This window comes from Equus asinus, chromosome 24 (assembly GCF_041296235.1).
Source record: "Equus asinus isolate D_3611 breed Donkey chromosome 24, EquAss-T2T_v2, whole genome shotgun sequence".
Lineage (NCBI taxonomy): Eukaryota > Metazoa > Chordata > Mammalia > Perissodactyla > Equidae > Equus > Equus asinus.
Genome location: NC_091813.1, coordinates 22,957,624 through 22,978,007, shown reverse-complemented (window position 1 = coordinate 22,978,007; position 20,384 = coordinate 22,957,624). Strand labels below are relative to the sequence as shown.

At 38.5% G+C, this 20,384-nt stretch overlaps 1 protein-coding gene across 1 annotated transcript in view; it reads left to right on the top strand.

Annotated features, from left to right (window-relative positions):
• ME1 (malic enzyme 1) overlaps positions 1-18,965 on the top strand; it is a 175,742-nt gene extending 156,777 nt beyond the window's left edge. The window contains exons 10-14 of the mRNA XM_044757491.2: positions 3,997-4,102; positions 5,483-5,625; positions 8,647-8,820; positions 14,657-14,755; positions 18,445-18,965. Coding sequence (XP_044613426.2) covers positions 3,997-4,102; positions 5,483-5,625; positions 8,647-8,820; positions 14,657-14,755; positions 18,445-18,615 — 693 coding nt within the window. The 3' untranslated portion in view covers positions 18,616-18,965. The remainder of the gene's footprint in view (positions 1-3,996; positions 4,103-5,482; positions 5,626-8,646; positions 8,821-14,656; positions 14,756-18,444) is intronic.
• Positions 18,966-20,384: the final 1,419 nt, after the last annotated feature.

Here is a 20,384-nt window from a genome sequence, read left to right as displayed (position 1 = left end):
AAATTTCCCAGCTGTGAAGCCAAGAGAGGTGAGGATGGGAGCACCTGGTAGCCCTCCCCACCCCAATTTAGTGAGAATTGTAAAGATTTCAGTGTTGTCATAGTTTTTTTTTATATTATTACAGGCAATTTTTTAAAATCTTATAAATACAAAAGAACTGTTTAGGAATGTTTAGTCTTTACTCACAGAATCAGTCCAGTTAGATCTGTGACTAATTCTAAAGAGGCTATAGTAGATAGGTTTTATTGAACAATTTGCTGCTTCCTGATAAAAGTGGAAAATGAATTTATATGATTGACTAATTTTTTTCTTTAGTAACATGATGAACAAGAGTATGGACTGACAATATTCAACCTAATATTACTAGAGACTAGAATAGTCTCTCCTGAACTGAATATGAAACAGCAAGCTTAAAGTTTGATTCTGAATGAATTAATTGAGATTTTTTTAAATTGAGTTATAACTGATGTATAACATTATATTAGTTTCAGGTATATAGCATAATGATTTGATGTTTGTGTATATTGCCAAATATTTGCTATAATAACTCTAGTTAACATCTGCCACCACACATAGTTACAAAATTTTTTTCTTGTGATGAGAATTTTTAAATCTACTCTCTTAGAAACTTTGAAATATACAATACAGTATTCTTAACTACAGTCAACATGTTGAACATTACATCCCCAGGATATTTATTTTATGCCTGGAAGGTTGTACCTTTTGACCCCCTGCACCCATTTTGCTCAGCCTCCACCCTCCACCTTTGGCAACCACCAGTCTGTTCTCTGTATCTGTGGGTTCAGTTTTTTGGTTTGTTTTTCAGATTTCATATATAAGTGAGATCATATGGTATTTGCCTTTCTCTGTATGACTTATTTTACTTAGCATAATACCTTCAGGGCCCATCCAAGACAGGGTTGTTTCCATGTCTTGACGGTTGTAAATAATGCTGCAGTGAACATGGGGTGCAGGTGTCTTTTCGAGTTAGTGTTAATAAGATTGTTTTTCACAGTGTCTTAGATGTAGTATGTTTTGATGTGTGAGGAAAAAAAGGTAAGATAATAACCTTTTAGAACCCAGAAATGACTAATGGTGAATTCTGTTCTTAGGAAGCTGTTGGCTCTAATATATGTACTTTTGCCTTTTTGTTTCAAGTAGGAGAGCTCCTTTCAACATTTTTTTTGTAGGGCAGGTCTGTGGTGATGAACTCCCTCAGCTTTTCTTTGTCTGGGAAAGCCTTTATTTCTCCTTCATATCTGAAGCATAACTTTGCTAGGTAGAATATTCTTGGCTGACAGTTTCTATCTTTCTATTTTGAGTATGTCAGTCCACTCTCTCCTTGCCTGTGTAGTTTCTGTTGAGAAATCTGCTGACGGCCTATTGGGAGATTCTTTTAAGGTTGCTGTCTTTTTTTTCCTGGCTGTCTTTAAAAATCTTTTTCTATAATTGACTTTTGATAGTTTTAATGTAATGTGTCTTGGAGAAGGTCTTTTTATGCTGAGATAATTAGGTGTTTTGTTAGCTTTGAGGACTTGTATATCTCATTCCTTTCCCAGGTTTGGAAATTCTCAACCATTATGTCTTTAAATAAGGTCTCTGCCCGCTTCTTCCTCTCTTCTCCTTCTGGGATACCCATTATCCTTATGTTACCTTTTCTAATGGAGTCGAATAATTCTCATAGAGTTTTTTCATTTTTTAAAAAATTTCAGTTCTCTTTTACATGAATCATTTCTAGATTTCTGTCTTCCAGCTCACTGATTCTCTTTTCTATATAGTCTGCTCTATTTCCAGTGCTCTCTACTGTGTTGTTCATCTCATTTATTGAGTTCAGCTCCAGAATTTCTTTTTGATTCTTTTTTAGAGTTTCAATGTCTTTGATAAAGTATTCCTTCTGCTCATTAATGTTATTCATGAGCTCATTGAACTGCGTTTCTGAACTTTCTTGTAGCTCATTGAGTTTCTTTCTGACAGTTATTTTGAATTCTTTATCAGTTAGATCACAATCTTTCGTGACTTGAAGTTGGGTTTCTGGAGTGTTGTCTTTTTTGTGTGTGTGATATCATGTTACAGCGGTTTTTCATGGTTCTTGCTGAGTTGGTCCTCTCCTAGTGGATTTGAAGCAGCAAACACCTTTCTTATTTAGGTACAGCTCTGTTTACTTTGAGTCCAACAATTCAACAGATAGTTAATTAGAGTCCTTTGTTTTGTTTTCAAGAGGTGTCTGCTATAGCACAAGGTATTGGTTTCTTTGACCTGAGCTGCCTCTGGCTGTATTTGAGAAATGGCACTTTCCACCTCCATCGCCTCTACCAGAGGTGTCGCCAGTACCCTCCTCATTGCTGCTTATGCCACTGGGGTCAGTGGTACCTTGCAGCTGCTGGTGTTGCTGTGGTCGCTGGTGTTGCCGCTAGGGGCACTGGGATGACAGGTGCCTCCACCACGTTTGCGGTTGCCTGGGGCAGGGGCACTGCCTCCACAGCAGGAGTAGGGGTCGGGGTCTCTGGCACCTCCACTACATCTGGGGTTGTTGGGGTAGTGCATGGGGAGAGGGGAACCCAGAGTTGCAGGTGCCACCGAGGCTGGAGGGATGGGGTGGTGGGGCCCATTGCCACTGCTTCCCACTTCGCTGTGGCCACAGGTACCACTGCGGCCAGGAGGCTGGAGTCATGTGCGCTTCTTCTACTGCTGCTACCAAGTTCCCTGGGACTGTGGCTTAGCTGCCATGGCAGGGGGCTGGGATCGTGGACGCTGCTTCCACTGATCCCCCAGTTCTGCCTTCTCTGTGTATTCCAGTCCACCCACCTTCAGATGTACAGATGTGTGGATCTCTCCAGAGTCCTGGTGTGTTGGGCAGAGGAATCTTTGTTGAGTTATGGGTGTTTTGCTAGTCGTAGATTGAAGGGGAGAGACCAAGGGAGCGCCTCACGTCACCATGATGCTGACTCGTATATTACTTTTAAAAATAAATAAAATTATAATAACCTTTTAAAACTAGAAAATTGAACCATTTTCAGGATTATCAATTGGCAGACAATCTGGCATATACTATTTGAGCTTTTTCTCCAGGGCTGTAATGTGCTATATTATTGAAAAACCGAGTTTCTACTGAAAGTACCTGCCTTGGGCAAGTCACTTAACATCTCAGAGCCTCTGTTTTGTCATACAAAATGACTCATTATACTTGCCTTACTTCTCAGAATTGTTGAGGGGATCAAGTGAAATATGGGAAAACAACTTCTGAGTCATATAGGACGTTATAAAGTTAGGTAGTGATTTATTATGTAGTCAAAATTGGGTTTTTTGTTATTCTTTTTTTATTGCGGTAACAATGGTTTATAACGTTATATAAATTTCAGCTGTACGTTGTTACCTTTTTCGATTTCTGTGTAGATTACATCATGTTCACCACCCAAAGCTTAGTCAAAATCTTAAAAATTTGCAGCTAGAATATAATTAGATGTTTCCTAGATAACATATGGCACATTCATAATGAAAACATTAAAAATAAAAACATATAAAGCTAGCGCTTATTCAGAAAATCAAACTATGATATAGATCTGGCATCCAGTCCATTCTTCTTCAACTGGGAGTGCTGCGGGTAAAGTCAACTCCACATTCTAGGACACTCCTATATTAGCACAAATAATGTTGAGTAACAGTATCTTTATTTACATGACATTTTGCATTACTGTTTGTTAATGCCAGTTCCTCACAAATGGCTGTAGAATTAGGATTTTTAATATTAAATAATAAATAAGGGAAAGACTTTATTTGTTCACTGTTATATACCCATAGCCTAGAGCATTGTCTAAGACATAAATATTTATTGAAAGAATGAATGAAATAATACTTTGATAATTGGAGAAAAGATTGTAACACCTAATACATAAAAATGTTATGCATAAATTCTGGTAATATGTGTAATATTCTGAAATTTCTTTGATGCACATATGTTTGGCAGATTTATCGTTTCTTCTCATTTGCTTTACTTAGGGACGTGCTGCCCTAACACGAGAGAAAGAGGAATTTGCCCATGAACATGAAGAAATGAAGAACCTAGAAGCCATTGTTCAAGAAATAAAACCAACCGTCCTCATAGGTAAACTTCTTGTTTTCCCTCTCTCCCGTAAACCCCACCTCCACCCCATTTTGGCCTAATTGGTTTTCTTACTACTGATTTTTGAGCCATTATTTAGTTTTTTGAAATTCTAACCTTTAGAATTCACAAACAAAAGTACATATTCACTGAAGCAACAGTGCCTCATAAACAACTAGATTTGTCAGTTCGGTGCTGTCTTCTTAATCTTACTGATCCCAAATGAAGTGAGTGGCCCTCTCTGCTGCCTCTGTCAACCTGTTAGTACCTGGCATATTCAGTAGTTTCCGGGCTTAATTATTGCAGATAGACAATGGTTCTCCAATGAGAGCTATTTGACCCCCAAGGGAACATTGGGCAGCATCTGGAGACATTTTTGGTTGTCAGAGATTGGGGAGCAGGAGAGGTGAAGGCTACTGACATCTAGTGGGCAGAGGCTCAGGATGCTGCTCGACACCCTACAATGTGCGGGAAAGCCCCCACAACAAGGAATTATCCCACCCAAAATGTTAATAGTGGCAAGGCTGAGAAACGCTGAACTAGACCTCCCTTGGAGATGGGGACCATATTTCACACATCCTCATATTCATCACAGCACTTAACATGGGAGCTTCCACGTTCCATGTGTGCAATAAGATGTTTAATATGGTCAAACTTAAGGTGGCTGAAAAAACTCAGAGGAAATTATGAGACTTCATCCCTTATTCTGTGTGTATATAATGTGAGCCCTTACTTTGTATCATACTCCATTTCTGGAAGCTCTTGTGAAACAGATAACAATATTGAGAATAATGGTGATAACCGTAACAAAAACAAATACTCCATGACACGAACTATAGTAAGCCTTTTTTGGTGTTTTTTACAAAATATGTTCTATCAGGAATGTTTCTAATTTTTTTATTCCATTATGCTAATTGCTTTGTTCTTCTGTTAAAATTCTTTCAATGAGCCATCCTTCAGTTTTACAATTGAATTGGACATTGTCTTAAGTGTTAGCACTGATTTCTAAAACATAATTACTTTACAGCCTGAGAGACTGAAATATACTCATAGAATTGTTTATAGAGAGAGAATTTACACTGGACACATTTAATTTACTGATATAAATGCCTGCAATCAAATTCCCAGTGATTGGTCACTAACTCAATGTATTATGAGTCAAATGTTATATCTGTTATTTTTCAATAGGTGCTTGTGGATTTGTAACCCTACAGATTGTTGGCATTGACACACTTGTCTCATTTTGTCACTTTAATATAACTGTTCTATGTTTTGTTTAGGGTTTATTACAAAATGACCTGACACGTCTCATCAGTTTTTGGACGTGGGCTCCTTGGATTAATGAACCAATTCCTATTCACTGGTTTCTCATTTCTACATTAGGAGTTGCTGCAATTGGTGGTGCATTCTCAGAACAAATTCTCAAAGATATGGCTGCCTTCAATGAACGGCCTATTATTTTTGCTTTGAGTAATCCAACTAGCAAAGCAGAATGTACTGCAGAGCAGTGCTATAAACTAACCCAGGTAAAGCGGAAGTATAACTGATGTTCTATCATTGAATTCTGATTCATTTTAGGGAAGCCTAGGGTATCTAAGGTGCTCACCACTTATCCTTAAAAAATTACACAAGCAAGATGGGAAGAAAAGTGAACAGTTCGGAAGGGATAAGAGCTATTTCCTTTTCTAGAATGTTGTTGTATAAATCTTTTTCTTCAATGAAACAATTAACTTTGTAATGTTTTATTGATAATTTCCCTCTAGTGTTTTGGAAGTATATAAGAGATAAGCATAAAAGTTAGAAAGGAAAAGGAAAAAGCTTGATTCTAGATGCTTATTAAAATAGCCTTTAACTAGCTATTCCTAAGCATTGAAGCATACAGTGTAAAACCGCAATCTTATTTTTGCTTTGCTAAATCCTGGGTTTGGATTTTGATGCCATGGGTGGAGCATTTGGGCTGCTATTTTGACATCCAGCCAGGTTGGGGTGGGAGTCCTCAAAGCTTCAATACTTTACTCTTTTCAAAAAAGTGAGGGGCCAGCCCGGTGGCACAGTGGTTAAGTGCACACCTTCCGCTTCTCAGCGGCCCGGGGTTCGCTGGTTCGGATCCTGGGTGTGGACATGGCACTGCTTGGCAAAAGCCATGCTGTGGTAGGCGTCCCACGTATAAAATGGAGGAAGATGGGCATGGATGTTAGCTCAGGACCAGTCTTCCTCAGCAAAAAGAGGAAGATTGGCAGTAGTTAGCTCAAGGCTAATCTTCCTCAAAAAAAAAAGTGACATTTTATACTATGTTTCTATTAGTATAGATTTGACTGATATGTTGACAAGGGCCTTTTTTCAAAGGCTTGAAAATGTCATTACAACAAAACAGAGATTGAGTCATATGCATCTAACACTTTTATCTTGGAAATAGATCTGAAATGAACTAGAAAAGGTAAACAGGACACAAAGTTATGTCATTCTGCACAAATCAGAACTTGATGGTTCCACGTCTTTAATATTATGTCCTTAAATGCTTATTACTGAATTAATGAATTAAGAAAATTTTGGCAAGGAGCTACTCCATTGTTTATCTCTCTTATCTGGAATGCCATCAATGTTCTCAATAATTTAAATTTTTGTCCCATTTCTAGGTTGGGGAATTTGCCCCACATTCTTCAGGAGTCCTTAAATCTTTAAAGGAAGAAAAACACTCTGAGCAATAGCAACACTTTAGCATGGTGTGTTGAACATAGGAGGCACACGATAAATAAATGTTTAAGTAGTTATTTTGTTTGGGATATGTCAATAGGCCTCAAGAGTTTATAGACTCACCTGTAGCCAAATTTATAGAGTTGTGTTTTTAAGTTTGAAAGCGTCTGATATAAATGGACTGAACTCTTTTGTCATCTTGCCTAATGTTCCCTGCTCTTATACATAAAATTGAAAGTAATTTTGAGGCTGAAAATTTAAATGCTAATTCAGCCACAGGATTACAGAACAAGAAAACAAAATCACAGGCTCGCTGAGCGTGAATCTCTGCTGCTACAGGCACAGGGAAAAGTCCTTGGGAAAGGTTAAAAATACAAACTGCAAAAAGATTATTGAACCATGCACAACTATAATTGTACTAAAATGGTTTGGAGAAATTTCCTTCTCCATGTTAACAATCCGTTTGCGTGAGAGTGTTTAGCTAACTCTCATCTGTTTACTGCCTTTCCTCCATAAAATGTGACGGGTTTTGGTCATAAAATGGTAGGCGGGAGGAGTGGGTGTGGAGGAGGGGAAGAAGATACAGAGGTAACGTGTGTACGTAATGTTGCAGGTCTCTTCTCAAATGTAATTTTCAAAGATATATATATATATATCAAATAACATATATAAATATGTATCAAATAGTAATTTATTTACTTTAGAAAGTTGCTTGCAGTAACACATTTTATCTGCTAAATAGAGTTAAAGGTATCAGACTTGTCTGAAAACAAAAAATTTTGTGCAAAATCTAACAAAAAGTTTTGTGCAAAATCTAACAGTATCTTAAGACACCTAGATGAGAATTTTTATTTTCTTTCTCATCTTTTTATATCCTGAATGAGGTTGAATCATATTATACAACTTTACCTTTATATAAAATACACGTTATGGCATCTTACAAAAATGAGTAAGTTAATATTATTAATATCATAATGGATTTAGACTCTAGATGTACGAGAGATGAAAGTTATAACCCAGTATATCATCATTTCAACTGTGCTTTGGGGATTTGGTGCGTTCGGCTTTTCAGATGCATTTTTTCGGTTGTGATGCTTTATTTGTTGAGAGTTTCCTATTCCTGTTTTAGAGGCTGAACGCTCTCGTGCCTCTGCACTCTCACCCTCAGATCACACAGACGTGCCCCTTTTGATCAGCAGGATGGAACGCAGCAGCGAACAGGCCCTAAGTTAATGCCATCTTAAAGCATTAAAGTAATACATGAGGTTCCTCAAAAACATTATGACAAAATATGAAGATTAGGAAAAAAATACACATGATTTTTGACAATTATTGATAATTTAATCTTCCTGTTAATCCCACTGGTGCTAATGAGTTTGTTTCCCATATATTTTCCATTTAATTTTTTACAATATAGAAATATATAAAATTTGTCCCAACGGTTACATTGAAATGTGTTGATCCCCAAACTCTAACCTAAAATGTCATTCTTTCCTATACTCTAATATTAACCTATCATTTTTATTTTCAGAAGTCTATAATTGGAAGCCTATGTAGAAATGGTTGATAGGCCTATGGGTTGGACCACTGCAGAGAACAGAGTGGTGGTCTTCAGGTATCATGGGCTTTGCACACTTCTCATAGGAGTAGAGAGTAAGACAGAGAGCAGTAATAATCACCCACTCCGGAGCTCATTGCCGACATCATAAAAGCTTGCGCAGACTTATTCAAGAGTTAATGAAAAATTAGCTTCTTTCTAAATACTCTTTACTTTAACTATGGGGTAGTTCTATTATGATGCATTTCTTTTAAGATTTCTTGCTTCGTTTTAAAGTTGTGTGTCTGTGTTGTAGGGGCGTGCAATTTTTGCCAGTGGCAGTCCTTTCGATCCAGTCACTCTTCCAAGTGGACAGACCCTATATCCTGGCCAAGGCAACAATTCCTACGTGTTTCCTGGAGTTGCTCTTGGTGTTGTGGCGTGTGGATTGAGGCATATCACAGATAAGATTTTTCTCACTACTGCTGAGGTATTGTAAAATACTCTTAAGTTCACCAAAGCTATAAAATACCAAATGAGCTTAGTGTAGGTTGTCTAATGTTGTATTTATCTAGCCTCTCAGTTCACTCCCTAGAAGGTATAAAGTCCAAAGAAGAGAAACTCCTTCTCAGTGGATAACGAGGGGTGGGCAGCAGGCTTGTATTGCGTCACTAGTAGGAGACGGTTCTTCAGCATCCAGCAGAAAAGTTGCATTCTGATTTCTTAAAAGGAACTCTTTTTTTTAATCTTCACACTTCCAATCAAATTCTGTGATGGGAATGAGACAATTAAAAATTTTGTTTCCAAATCATGGATTAAGTGATAAATATTTGTCCATTGAGAACCTTCCTAAATAATGGCATTTTGAATATTTAGAATGAAAGTTGGATTTGGTATAGCGAAGCAGTGTTTATCATTCAGGGTTCAGTGCAGAAAACAGAAACTGCTCCGGTATTTTAAACAGAAAAGAAATTAAGACAGGGAATTAGTGTTTATAAAGTCATTAAAAGGACAGAAGTGAGCTCTAGTGTGAGCCTGCAGGAAAGAGTCTCAGAACAGGACAGAGCAGACCCACTAGGGATGCTGGTGCTGTTAAGAACTGTGAAAGATCTGAAGTTTTACCCTACTTGCAAGCTAACCAGTTAGCCTGCCGCAGTTTCATAGATGCTGGCAGAAGACGCAAGACTTTTAGGTCAGAGACAGAGGACTTTATTACTCATGGCACAAGAGGTGCCATGAACTTCAGGTTCCGGTCAGTTCCCCTGCCCGCTAAGCCTCAGGGGGGTGATACAGTGAGTGGACATATATTTATGAAGTCATAAGCTTTTGGTAATCAGAATGTTCGTCTGGTTAGTAGCATGTTTGAAGAGGATGCAATTCATTAATGAGAAATTGGAGTGAATTTCTTCTCTTAAAATTAAACTACTGTACAACATTATAACTGAACTGAACCACGTGAAAATTGATTAATATTTCAATATTTCATCATGAAAACATGTTATTCTTTCCATTGTGAAGAGGAACTCTAAGAATATAGACAAAGATTCTTACGCTGTTGGTGTGATCTAAAGGAGTGTAACCCCAGTGTTAGCACTTGGTGTCATTCTGTGGGAACAGATGCCTGGAAACTATGTTCTCCTCTTTTCTTTCCCCTCGCTGTGTTAAAAGCATGACCGCTGATGTCTGAGTTTCTTTAACTTGAGAAAACTTTGTTAAACATAAGTAGATGTCTAATTACTAAGAGAGCTTTTCAAAGTTCTTACATTAAGGAAAGTGTAATCATTGTCTTTTATAGCAGAGACATAAGAAGAAAAAGAGTGATCTTTTACTTGTGGTAGCCGGTGTTTTCTTTCCTAAATAACTCCAGCACCATCTAGTGACAGATTTCATGAGAAAAACTTTCCACTTACTACCAGGAAAAGTAATACTCATGACCAAAAAGCTTTGAAGAAAAAAAATAAAATGTGATTTTTCTTATCTAGCTAGTGATCTCTCTGGCTAGATCTTTTGCCTTTCCACTCCTTTTCTCTTCTGCTTCAATACAACGTTCCTGTTTTTCATACCATCTCATTGCTTTCTTTGTCTCCTTTTCATGTCCCCCCTTTTAACTAAGAGCGTTTTTCTAGCGTTCATTTTTTGGTCCTTGCTTTTTCTTCCATTTTTTAATGCTTTCAGAGATCTCATCCATTCTCTTGTTTCCATTATCTTCATTCTAGGAGTGGTCAAATCTGTGTATCTCTATTCTCATCTTTTTACTGTATCTCCAGTTATTTGATGCATATTTCCACAGAAATGCCCTGATGTTTTCTTAAACACAAGATGTGTAAAACCATACTTCTCAGCTTCCCTCACCCTCAGCATTCCCGTTTCTACTAGTAATCCTCTTTCCAAGCACGCACCAAAGCTTCGAAGCCTGAGCTTTTCATTTTCCGTCATCCCGAAGCCTTGTAACACACATGCATATGCACGTAACTGCTCTATTATCCTGCCTGGAAAACTCTGGGAATTATCCTCTGCTTATCTAAGCCTATCCTTCAGGTCACTGCTCAAGTCCCACCTTGTCCTTGAATCCTTTTCTACTCTGACTCATCTCGATCTTTCTCCTACGCCATGGCTGTCTTTATCAAACACTTTGACATTTAATTTTGTTACTAGTTGTATTTTGCTCTTGAGAGCTTTATGTTTTAAACAATTAAGTGTTACCTTATAATTAAATTGTAAATTATCTTCTTTAAAGACAGAACATCTTCCATGTACTTCTTTCAAAACACCAGTAGCACCTAGCACAGTACTAAAGCACATAACAGAAACTTAATAATACTTATTGAATTGAATTAAATAGAACTAGTCATATACCTTAGCAGGAAGAATAAATACAATACCATAGACACTCACTGCTAGAGGGCCCCAAACGGAAGAAATCTTGTCTAGATTATATTTTACGGTTAATAAAAGTAACATGTGAGAGATCTAGGTAGATTGTTTTGTTTGGCAACCCCAAATTTAATAACTGTTAGGATTATTGTCAAAATACTAGTTGGATCTCTTGTGGAACTAGAAATCTTGTGGATTGGTCCCAATCCACAAGAAGACTATTCCTGGACATTTTTATGTCACAAAGAGATATTTGGCTTTCCTGGTACTCTGGGCAGTCTTCTGGACCTCTGATGGGTCAGCCCTCCTGACCCCGTGTGGTCTGTACAGCAGCCTGGGAGCAGACTCCACCTGTCCACATCTGGGAGGCAAACCCTGGCCTCCCATCACACCTCTCCTCGAGAATCACGTGCTTTGTGTCGTCTCCTCTGCCTCGCCCCATCCCTTTCTGATATCCACCCAGAGGACCCTGGAGGTGATCAGCACTGATAGCAGCATCTGGAGGAAGATTTGACTCATTTAAGTCACTAGATAACTGAAAATCCAGCTGCCGTAACATTGTCAAAATGAAGCAAAGAGAGCGTATTTGGAAGCAGCCACGATGTAGTTAGAGAGAGATATACCGATGGTATATCAGAAGGAGCAAATAGCTTCTGAGCGAATGAGCCAGTCCGTGAGAGTGAGAGTAAAACTCCTGTATAATCTCTCCTTTTTCCCTCAGGATCAGTCTAACAGTAGGCTCCCTGTGGTCACCTGTTTGCTACTTGGCTTTGTTCCACAATTTCTTGGCTCCCTCTCTGCATGACAGGCATACGTGGAGAGCAAAGATTCAGACTGATTCCTCTTTACTCAGCCATCTTCTGACTATCTTCAGTCTCTTTAAAATGACTAGAGAAAAAACAATGATGTTGGATACCAGAAATGTGCCAATATGATTGGAGCAATATACGTATTATCTCATACACAAAATTTTAAAAACTTGAAATTGATTGGTTACGTAATGTGCCTCCAAATCAAATAGCTAATAAGCTAATACATTGTAGAGCTGGATGTGACCCCAAAAGCTATTTTACTCCCACTCTCCATGCTGGCTGCCTACCTGTTCTTTTCAAAATGAAATAGCTAAGATTTATCGAAGACTTATTTTCTCAGACAGTGTGGTTAATTCTTTACTGGCACTCATTTCATTTAATCCTATGAATTAGGAACTGTTAGTAGTCTTGCATCACCAAAGAGAAAACTAGGCTTAGAAAGGTTAATTAATTTGCCAAAATTCAGACAAATAGTAATGGGTGCCATCGGAATTTGAATGTGTACCACCTCACGTCAGAGCCTGAGCTCTCAGCCACCATACTGTTACATCTTTTTGAGACTGTTCTGCTCCTTTCTTCTCAACCAGTTAAATAACAATACCAGCTATCCATGAGAGTTTTTGCTTTAACATCTAAGAAACACCAGCTGATTTAAATCTGCCACAAATCCTTTGCAGAACAACAAGGAGTAACAAGATTTTTTAAGTGGCCTAAATTCAATGGGAAATTAACATAAAATGGTTTTATTTTGTCTCAATCACTGTTTTAAATAATTCTCCATCAAATCTCCCTTTTCTTTCTCTTAATAGCATCTCAGTAACTTTCAGTTCATTTTGAATTCACGCATTCTTTTAACAAGTACTAATTAAGTATCTGCCATGTGCTAGGCATTATTCTAGGTGCTGGGGATATGTCAGTGGAGAATAATGAAGTATCTCTCCAGTTCAAAGTTTGCATCCAATTCAAATATCATCTCTTCTTCCTGCAGGATAAGAGTCCTCAGTACAGGTCGGGGAGAGCCGTCTGCTCTGTGACTCTTCCTACTCCGACACCAGCACCTTGAGGGTTGGGGGAAAGGCTCTGGAGAACCTTCTGCCCCTTCTCATCAAGGCTACTTCCTGAAATGCGTTAGAAATGGGAAGGAAGCGTAGGGAAAAGAGCAAGCATCTGTTTTATTAACTTTCCACTATTTCAGGCCATAAAACCCTCTGTGGCAAAGTCCAAAATCTGGCTCGCTCATGTCAGTTTGTCTCATTTTTTTTTTTAAAGATTTTATTTTTTCCTTTTTTCTCCCCAAAGCCCCCCAGTACATAGTTGTATATTCTTCGTTGTGGGTCCTTCTAGTTGTGGCACGTGGGACGCTGCCTCAGCGTGGTTTGATGAACAGTGCCATGTCCGCGCCCAGGATTCGAACCAACAAAACACTGGGGCGCCTGCAGCGGAGGGCGTGAACTTAACCACTCGGCCACGGGGCCAGCCCCCAGTTTGTCTCATTTTTTGAAGCCACTTTATTGAGGTTTCATTGACATACAGAAAGCTGTACATATTTAATTGTACAATTTGATGACTTTTGAGATAATTATACATCTGTGAAACTATCACCACAATCGGTGCCATAAACAAATCTATCACCTGCCCAAATTTTTGGCTACCTTATTTTATGATTTTGTGTATTTGTGTGTGTTTGGTAAGATACTTAATGTAAGATCTACCCTCTTAGCAAATTTTGAGGTATGCTTGAATTTAAGTACCGTTCGAATTAGAAATAGAGAAAGGTTTAGGACAGCACATGGTGAGGCTAGTTAGGTGACTCAGCCCAGAATCTGTGTAAAATTAAAATCCTCAAAAGGTACAAATTTCCAGTTACGAGATAAATGAGTACTAGGTATGTAATGTATGGCATGGTGACCATAGTTAACGCTGCTGTGTGACAGGGAGGAAAGTTGTTAAGAGACAAAATCCCAAGAGTTCTCATCACGAGGAGAAATTTTTTTCCTTTTTTCATTCTTCTCTTTTTCTTGTGTCTGTGTGAGAAGATGATGTTAGTTTAACCTACTGTGGTAATCATTTTACAGTATCTGTAAATCAAACCAACATGCTGTACACCTTAAACTTACACAGTGATGTGCGTCACTTGTTTATCAATAACACTAGAAAAAGGAAATGAAAACCCTGCTTGCAATGTGACTCTGAAATGGCTTTCTCAGCCTCCTGCCCTGCCTCCTGCGCAGGAGCCTGTGAGCTGGGCGGAACGGCATCACCAGCCTGGCACGCCTTCCCTCCTCTCCATTCGGGATCCTTCTCCATCACTTCTGCCATCCCCCTCTTCCTTCCCTACTCCTCTTTCCCTGTTCCTCCAGTGTATCAAATGAGAGAGCTGCCAGCATTTCATGGTACAGTAGAAAAGGAACTGTATTAAGAGGAAACCTGGATCCTGTCCCCATCTTTTTCACTAATTGTGTGACCCCAGCATTCACCAAGCCTCTCTGGGCTCGGTTTCTCCATTGATAAGAGGAGACATGAAAGTGGATGGTCACATTAATGTGATCTGCTTCTGTAGGTGACTGCTCCCCAAGGGATCCTCATAACCACCCATTGTACCGTGTGAAGCATAAACATTTTTGTCTTTCTCTTTTTAAGGTTATAGCTCAGCAGGTGTCAGATAAGCACTTGGAAGAGGGCCGGCTTTACCCTCCTTTGAACACCATCAGAGATGTCTCTCTGAAAATCGCAGAAAAGGTAAAACCACTCTTTTTCAAACCTCATTATTTTTCCTTCCTTCCGCTGCTAAGTATGCATTTTTAGGTATTAATAATCCACTTCCTTGAAATATCTGTATCAACTTATTATGTCGGAAGTTAGAGAAATGAGGCCTGGTGCCTCAGCAGAGCTTTGGAAATCTGTTAGCTCCTTAGGAATGGAACAATTGGGTTGAATCATTCATTTCCCTATCATTCTTTTTCTCTCTCATAATTTACATAATTCCTTAGGGTTTCCTTTCAGCTGGGTTTCCTCCACATCACCTCTTTTTAGTTAGTGCTTTCCATATCACACTTGTGATAGTGGCCAAAATATTACAGGTATAGTAGAGTGACATGTAGACCTTGAACCACCTGCCTCGTCCCTGTCTCCATGATGTTCAGCATCCTAAAGATCACAGTTGATGATGCTGCAGGAGGCAAAACAACGAGGGCGAAGAACTCCAAGCTGTTGGGGTGGCAGATGAGCTGTTGAAGGAATTAGCCGAGAAAAACCTAAAGGCAGGGAAATTTTCTGTAACTAAGGTGAGAGAGAGATGGACTTTTTTGCAATACAGTTGTATAAGTTTGCTAGGGCTGCCGTAACAAAATACCACAGACTGGGGGGCTTAAGCTGCGGACGTTTATTTTCTCACAGTTCTGGGTGCTAGAAACCTAAGATTAAAGGGTCGGCAGGTCTGGTTTCTTCCGAGGCGTCTCTCCTTGGCTTGTGGATGGCCGCTTTCTCACTCTGTCCCCAAGTGGTCTTTCCTCTGTGCGTGCACTTCCCTGGTGTCTCTGTGTGTGTCCAAATTTATGCTTCTTATGAGAACACGAACCAGCTTGGGTTAGGGCCCACCTGATCAGCCTCATTTTAACTTAATTACCTCTTTAAAGGCTCGGTCTCCAAACACAGTCACACTCTGGGGCACTGGGAGTTGAGGCTTCAACAGTTTTGGCGTGACACAGGTCAGCCCATAAAAGTAGTTATACATTTAAAGTAGGGTTTCTCAACCTCAGTGCTGTGCACATTTTGGCCGGATAACTCTTTGTTGTGAGGGCTGTCCTGGGCATTGTAGGATGTTTAGCAGCATCCCTGACCTTAATCCGTTAAATGCCAGGAGCCTCTGCACAGTTGTGACAACCAAAAATGTCCCCAGACATTGCCAAGTGTCCTCTCAGAGACAAAATTGTTCCTGGTTGAAAATCAAAGCTATTAGCAAGTTTATCAAAACAACACCATTTAGGATTTATATGTCATTATTTATCTTGTTGGTTGATGGTAGATGCTTCAAAAACCAAATAACACTTCAAAAAAAGACTTTAGATAATGTTTGATTATTTATGAAAGAGTATGCTTGTATTTTCTCCTAATTTGTATCTACTAGTTTGTAATTAGTTTGAATTATTAATGCACTGAATAGCACATTGTCATCTTAAGTTCATTTTGAAGATTTAAAGAAAAAGGAGTTAGCATATGATTCGAGAAAGTAAGAGAGCAGGGACAGCAGGGGAGCACAGAAGACTCAGATATTACACCTAAAATAATGAAAGAATGCTGAGTGCATAGACAGAAACCAGGAAATCAGGACAAAGAATCTACTTCAGGGAGGAAGATGATTTAAGTGGACTGCACGTTTGAGGTATCACTGGCGCATTCAAATGCACCATCTACCATGTAGATGGAAGTGACCGAAACTTAGGGCTAGATATAAAGATGTGGAAATCGTCTGTGTGCGTCAAGAGGTGAAGCTCCAGGAGTGGTTGGGAGTACCAGGAGAACAAGTGTAGAAAGGAAGGAAACTGACGATAGAACATCGTTTATTATTCTGTCTAGAAGACAGAAGAAAGAAGCCAGTCAGGAAGGGACGTGATCAGGATTTTAAGAGGAGACTCAGAAGTAAGCAGCAGGTCGGGAATGAGAAAGGAGACAATTTCAGGATGGGGTGGAAGTTGCGATTAATAGAACCAAGTCCCGGTAAGAAAAACAGGTGAAGTCTTTTATTTAGTACTTAGGAAGTTATCAGAAACTTTTACAAAAGCAATTTCAGTAGTACAAGAGTTAAGAAGTCCAGGGAGAGTTAGGAAAGCAACACAATGTACGCCACTCTTCCCGGGAGCGTGGCATTGACAAGAAGGAGAGAGTGGAGATTTCATTGAGAGAGAGGATTATGCACGTCATGTGTCCTGGGAGCAGAATGAGGAATGAACTTCCACATCGCCCGTGTCAGGGAAGAAGCAACACGTTGTATTATAAAAGTGATCGAGCCATTGCAAGCAGGCCCAGGATCTTTTTGGGGTGATGGAAATATTCTGGAACTGGATGTGCTAACAGTTGCACAACTCTGTAAATTTACAAAAATAATTAAATTATATACTTAAAATTGTTGAATTTTGTGGTCAGTGAATTATTCCTCAAAAAAAGCTGTTAAAAAATAGTAATACATTATAAGCAGTATGGAAAATAGAGGCAAGGAAAGTACCTGATACTCTTGTTTCACAGTGTGATTATCATTTTGACTGTTTGCTTTCGGTCTTTGTTTTTGTTTGCTTTCTTTTCTAACATCATTATAATAATGTATAATAGTACATCATGCTTTTGTTTCCTGCTTTTTTCATAAACATTTCTCCATAATATGGCACAGTCTTTATAACCGTACTTTTTCATAAATGCGTAATTTTACATTGAGAATAGAAACTCAATCATTCTAATATTCTTCAAAAGCAGTATTATCCAGATAAGTCTCTCATACAAATAGCTCTTCAGTGATTGCTTTTTTAAAACTGGAGTGAATTCAAGAGCACTTATGGAGTGATTAATTTTGACAAGAGGGAGAATTCATTTTTCTTCAAGAAAATAGGGAAAGAGAGAATGTTTGACGATATAGAGGAGATAGTCTGAGCTGATGAAAAGGGAATTGAGACCATTTTCTCTGATTAGTTGGAATTTTCTTACTAGAGTGCGGAGCCTCAAATGGAGGTGACAGGGGAAAGTTTAACATTGCCTTGTGGGAACTATGAGGGAAAGATTTTTTTTTTTTTAAACAAGGATAAAAGCATAATGTGCAGCCACAGTGGCCCAAGTAAGGTTAGGAAAAGTGTGGCATCGCAGGAGACAGCCATGAACAGAGAAAGCTGGCACTGAGGGTTTTCCAGACCAGGGCTAGGATGCTGAGTGGGATGCAAAGAAATGGAGACGAGACTGTGTGATACTGGCCGGAGCCGTGAGCCTGCCGCTGGTCCCACTGATGAGGCAAGCAGGTCAGGAGACCCTGGGATAAACAGGGATTTTTAGGAGGCTGTGGTCAGAATAGGCATCGTTGAAACTACAAGGTATCCAAGTTCAAACTTCACAGGAATATTAAGGTGTTTAGTTCAAGTTAACTATCAGTGAAGTCATTTCAAGATTTTTGCCACTGGCTTATCTGAGAAATCCTGTTATGAAGACATCTGAATAAATCTCTACAAGTCCCTCTTTCCTTTGTTGCTGATATCAAATTCTCCTCTTCCTGTATGATCTACAATTGCATTTTCATTTTATATCTTCTTTGTGTATGAGTGCTTTTATTATAATACAACTTTACTTTTTTGGAAATAGACAAGATGTAAATTATGAATTAATTTTTTGAAACAGATAAAAACTTCTGTGTGCTCACCTTTATTGAAATAATATTCTTTTCTTATTTCTAGATTGTGAAAGATGCATACCAAGAAAAGACAGCCACAGTTTATCCTGAGCCCCCAAACAAGGAAGCATTTGTCCGCTCTCAGATGTATAGCGCTGATTATGACCAGATTCTTCCTGATTGCTATTCTTGGCCTGAAGAGGCCCAGAAAATACAGACCAAACTTGACCAGTAGCATAATAGCTGACATTTCTTAACTCCATAAGGAGATCTTGAAGTCTTTCATAATTTTTAAAGACTGGAATCTTTTATAATGATTCATAATATACTAGACTAGGATAATTTTACTTTAACAATCTAAAGATTTATGGAAAAATATTAATATACTTCAGGGTGAACATCTCAGTAGACAATTTTGCTTCATTTGCTTTCTGGTTATTTATGGTTTCTATCTTAATTATTTTGCCCAAGTTCTATTTAAAAGCTACTTGTACCAACTACTGAGAAACTCGTTGTTTTTCTATGAAACTAATGGGAAGACCAAAATTAGTAATAAATTGATATGATCAACATTAAAACCCCTAATTCTTTTGTTGTCTGTTTTGTTAAAAATCTACTTTTTAAAAATAAAGATAGAAATGAAATTAGGCATAGATGAACTTTTGCTAGAAATGGAAACAACACTTTGTTGCCTAGAGAAAAATAACTTCTCAGGTATTTTCAATCAAATCCTAGATTATATTTGTTCCTTTTGTGCAACTGAGTTCTATCATTTCTAAGAAAGATCATTGCTGTTCCAATGCCTTGTGCAGCTGTAGATTTTACTGTTCGTTCACCATTGTTACATCTCTTATCACTTTGGTCCTCAGTCATAAATCCCTTCTAAAAGCACCTTTCTTTCCCCCTGGCGGGCTGTCATATCCTTCAGCTCCATCCTTTGGGGCCAGGCCTTTGTGGACCGCAGCCCTGTTGTGAGGTTGGTGCCTTCAGTTCGGCACATCCTGAGCAGTGGGCAGGGCTGAGAGGAGAGTAGGTGAGCTCCTGGAGAAAGGGCTGCCTGCAGGGTCGACCTCTTGAGGCAAAGATCCCCAGAGACAGCAGCAAGAGCGTGGTTCCCAGACAAGCTGGGTTCCCACTCGAGGGACTGCCCTAATGCCCCCTTGATCGGCTCAGGTCATTAAGAGCTCACTGTGTTACAATAAACTCACTCGCCTCCGAATTTTGAGAAAGTTTTGTAACCACTTCCTCAATTTCCAAAATTATCTTTACATCAGATATTAAAATGTTCTAACTACCATTAGTAGTTACAGCCCTGAAATTAGTATTAATTTCACATTTTTCTTTAGAAATTAAAAATTGAATCACTGGAACCAATTTTAAATTCTTAAGCTCAGATGCAATACCATTTGCTGTTTATTTGGAGAATTATTTGGAGAATTTTCTGTTTTTGCAATAATGCTTTTTCAAAAGTATAAGATGTTCAAGATAAACTATACTATAAAACGATTTTATTGACAGTTGAGGGTTCCACAAATTGTTTCTGGTGTGAGTAGAAGGGGTGGGGTATTTCTGAAGGTAACATTTAGTCAAGGGTTTCCTCAAGATAGTTATTTCGAAAAGACCCAGAACACCTATTTCTTATCTGTTTCCATGTTGTCTTGTAGCTCTAACTAAACGTATTTACCTGTGCAAAGTTTTATTAAAGCATAGAAAAAGTAAATGAATAAGATTATGAAATAATTGTCTTTTTTCTCTTAAAATATCATTACATTTTAAAATGATAATGCTGGGTCTTCTTATCATATGACAGAGTATTATGAATTTAAAAAATATTCTGATAGCTAATTGCAGGATGAGCTTCATGCATTTAATACACGTGTCGTCGTATTTGCTGTATACTATGATGAATGAACCACTTCTTCGTCCTCAGAGAAAGATAATGAAACAAGACTGGATGATTACTTACTGGGTATCATATGTTCTATATACATTATCTTATTTATT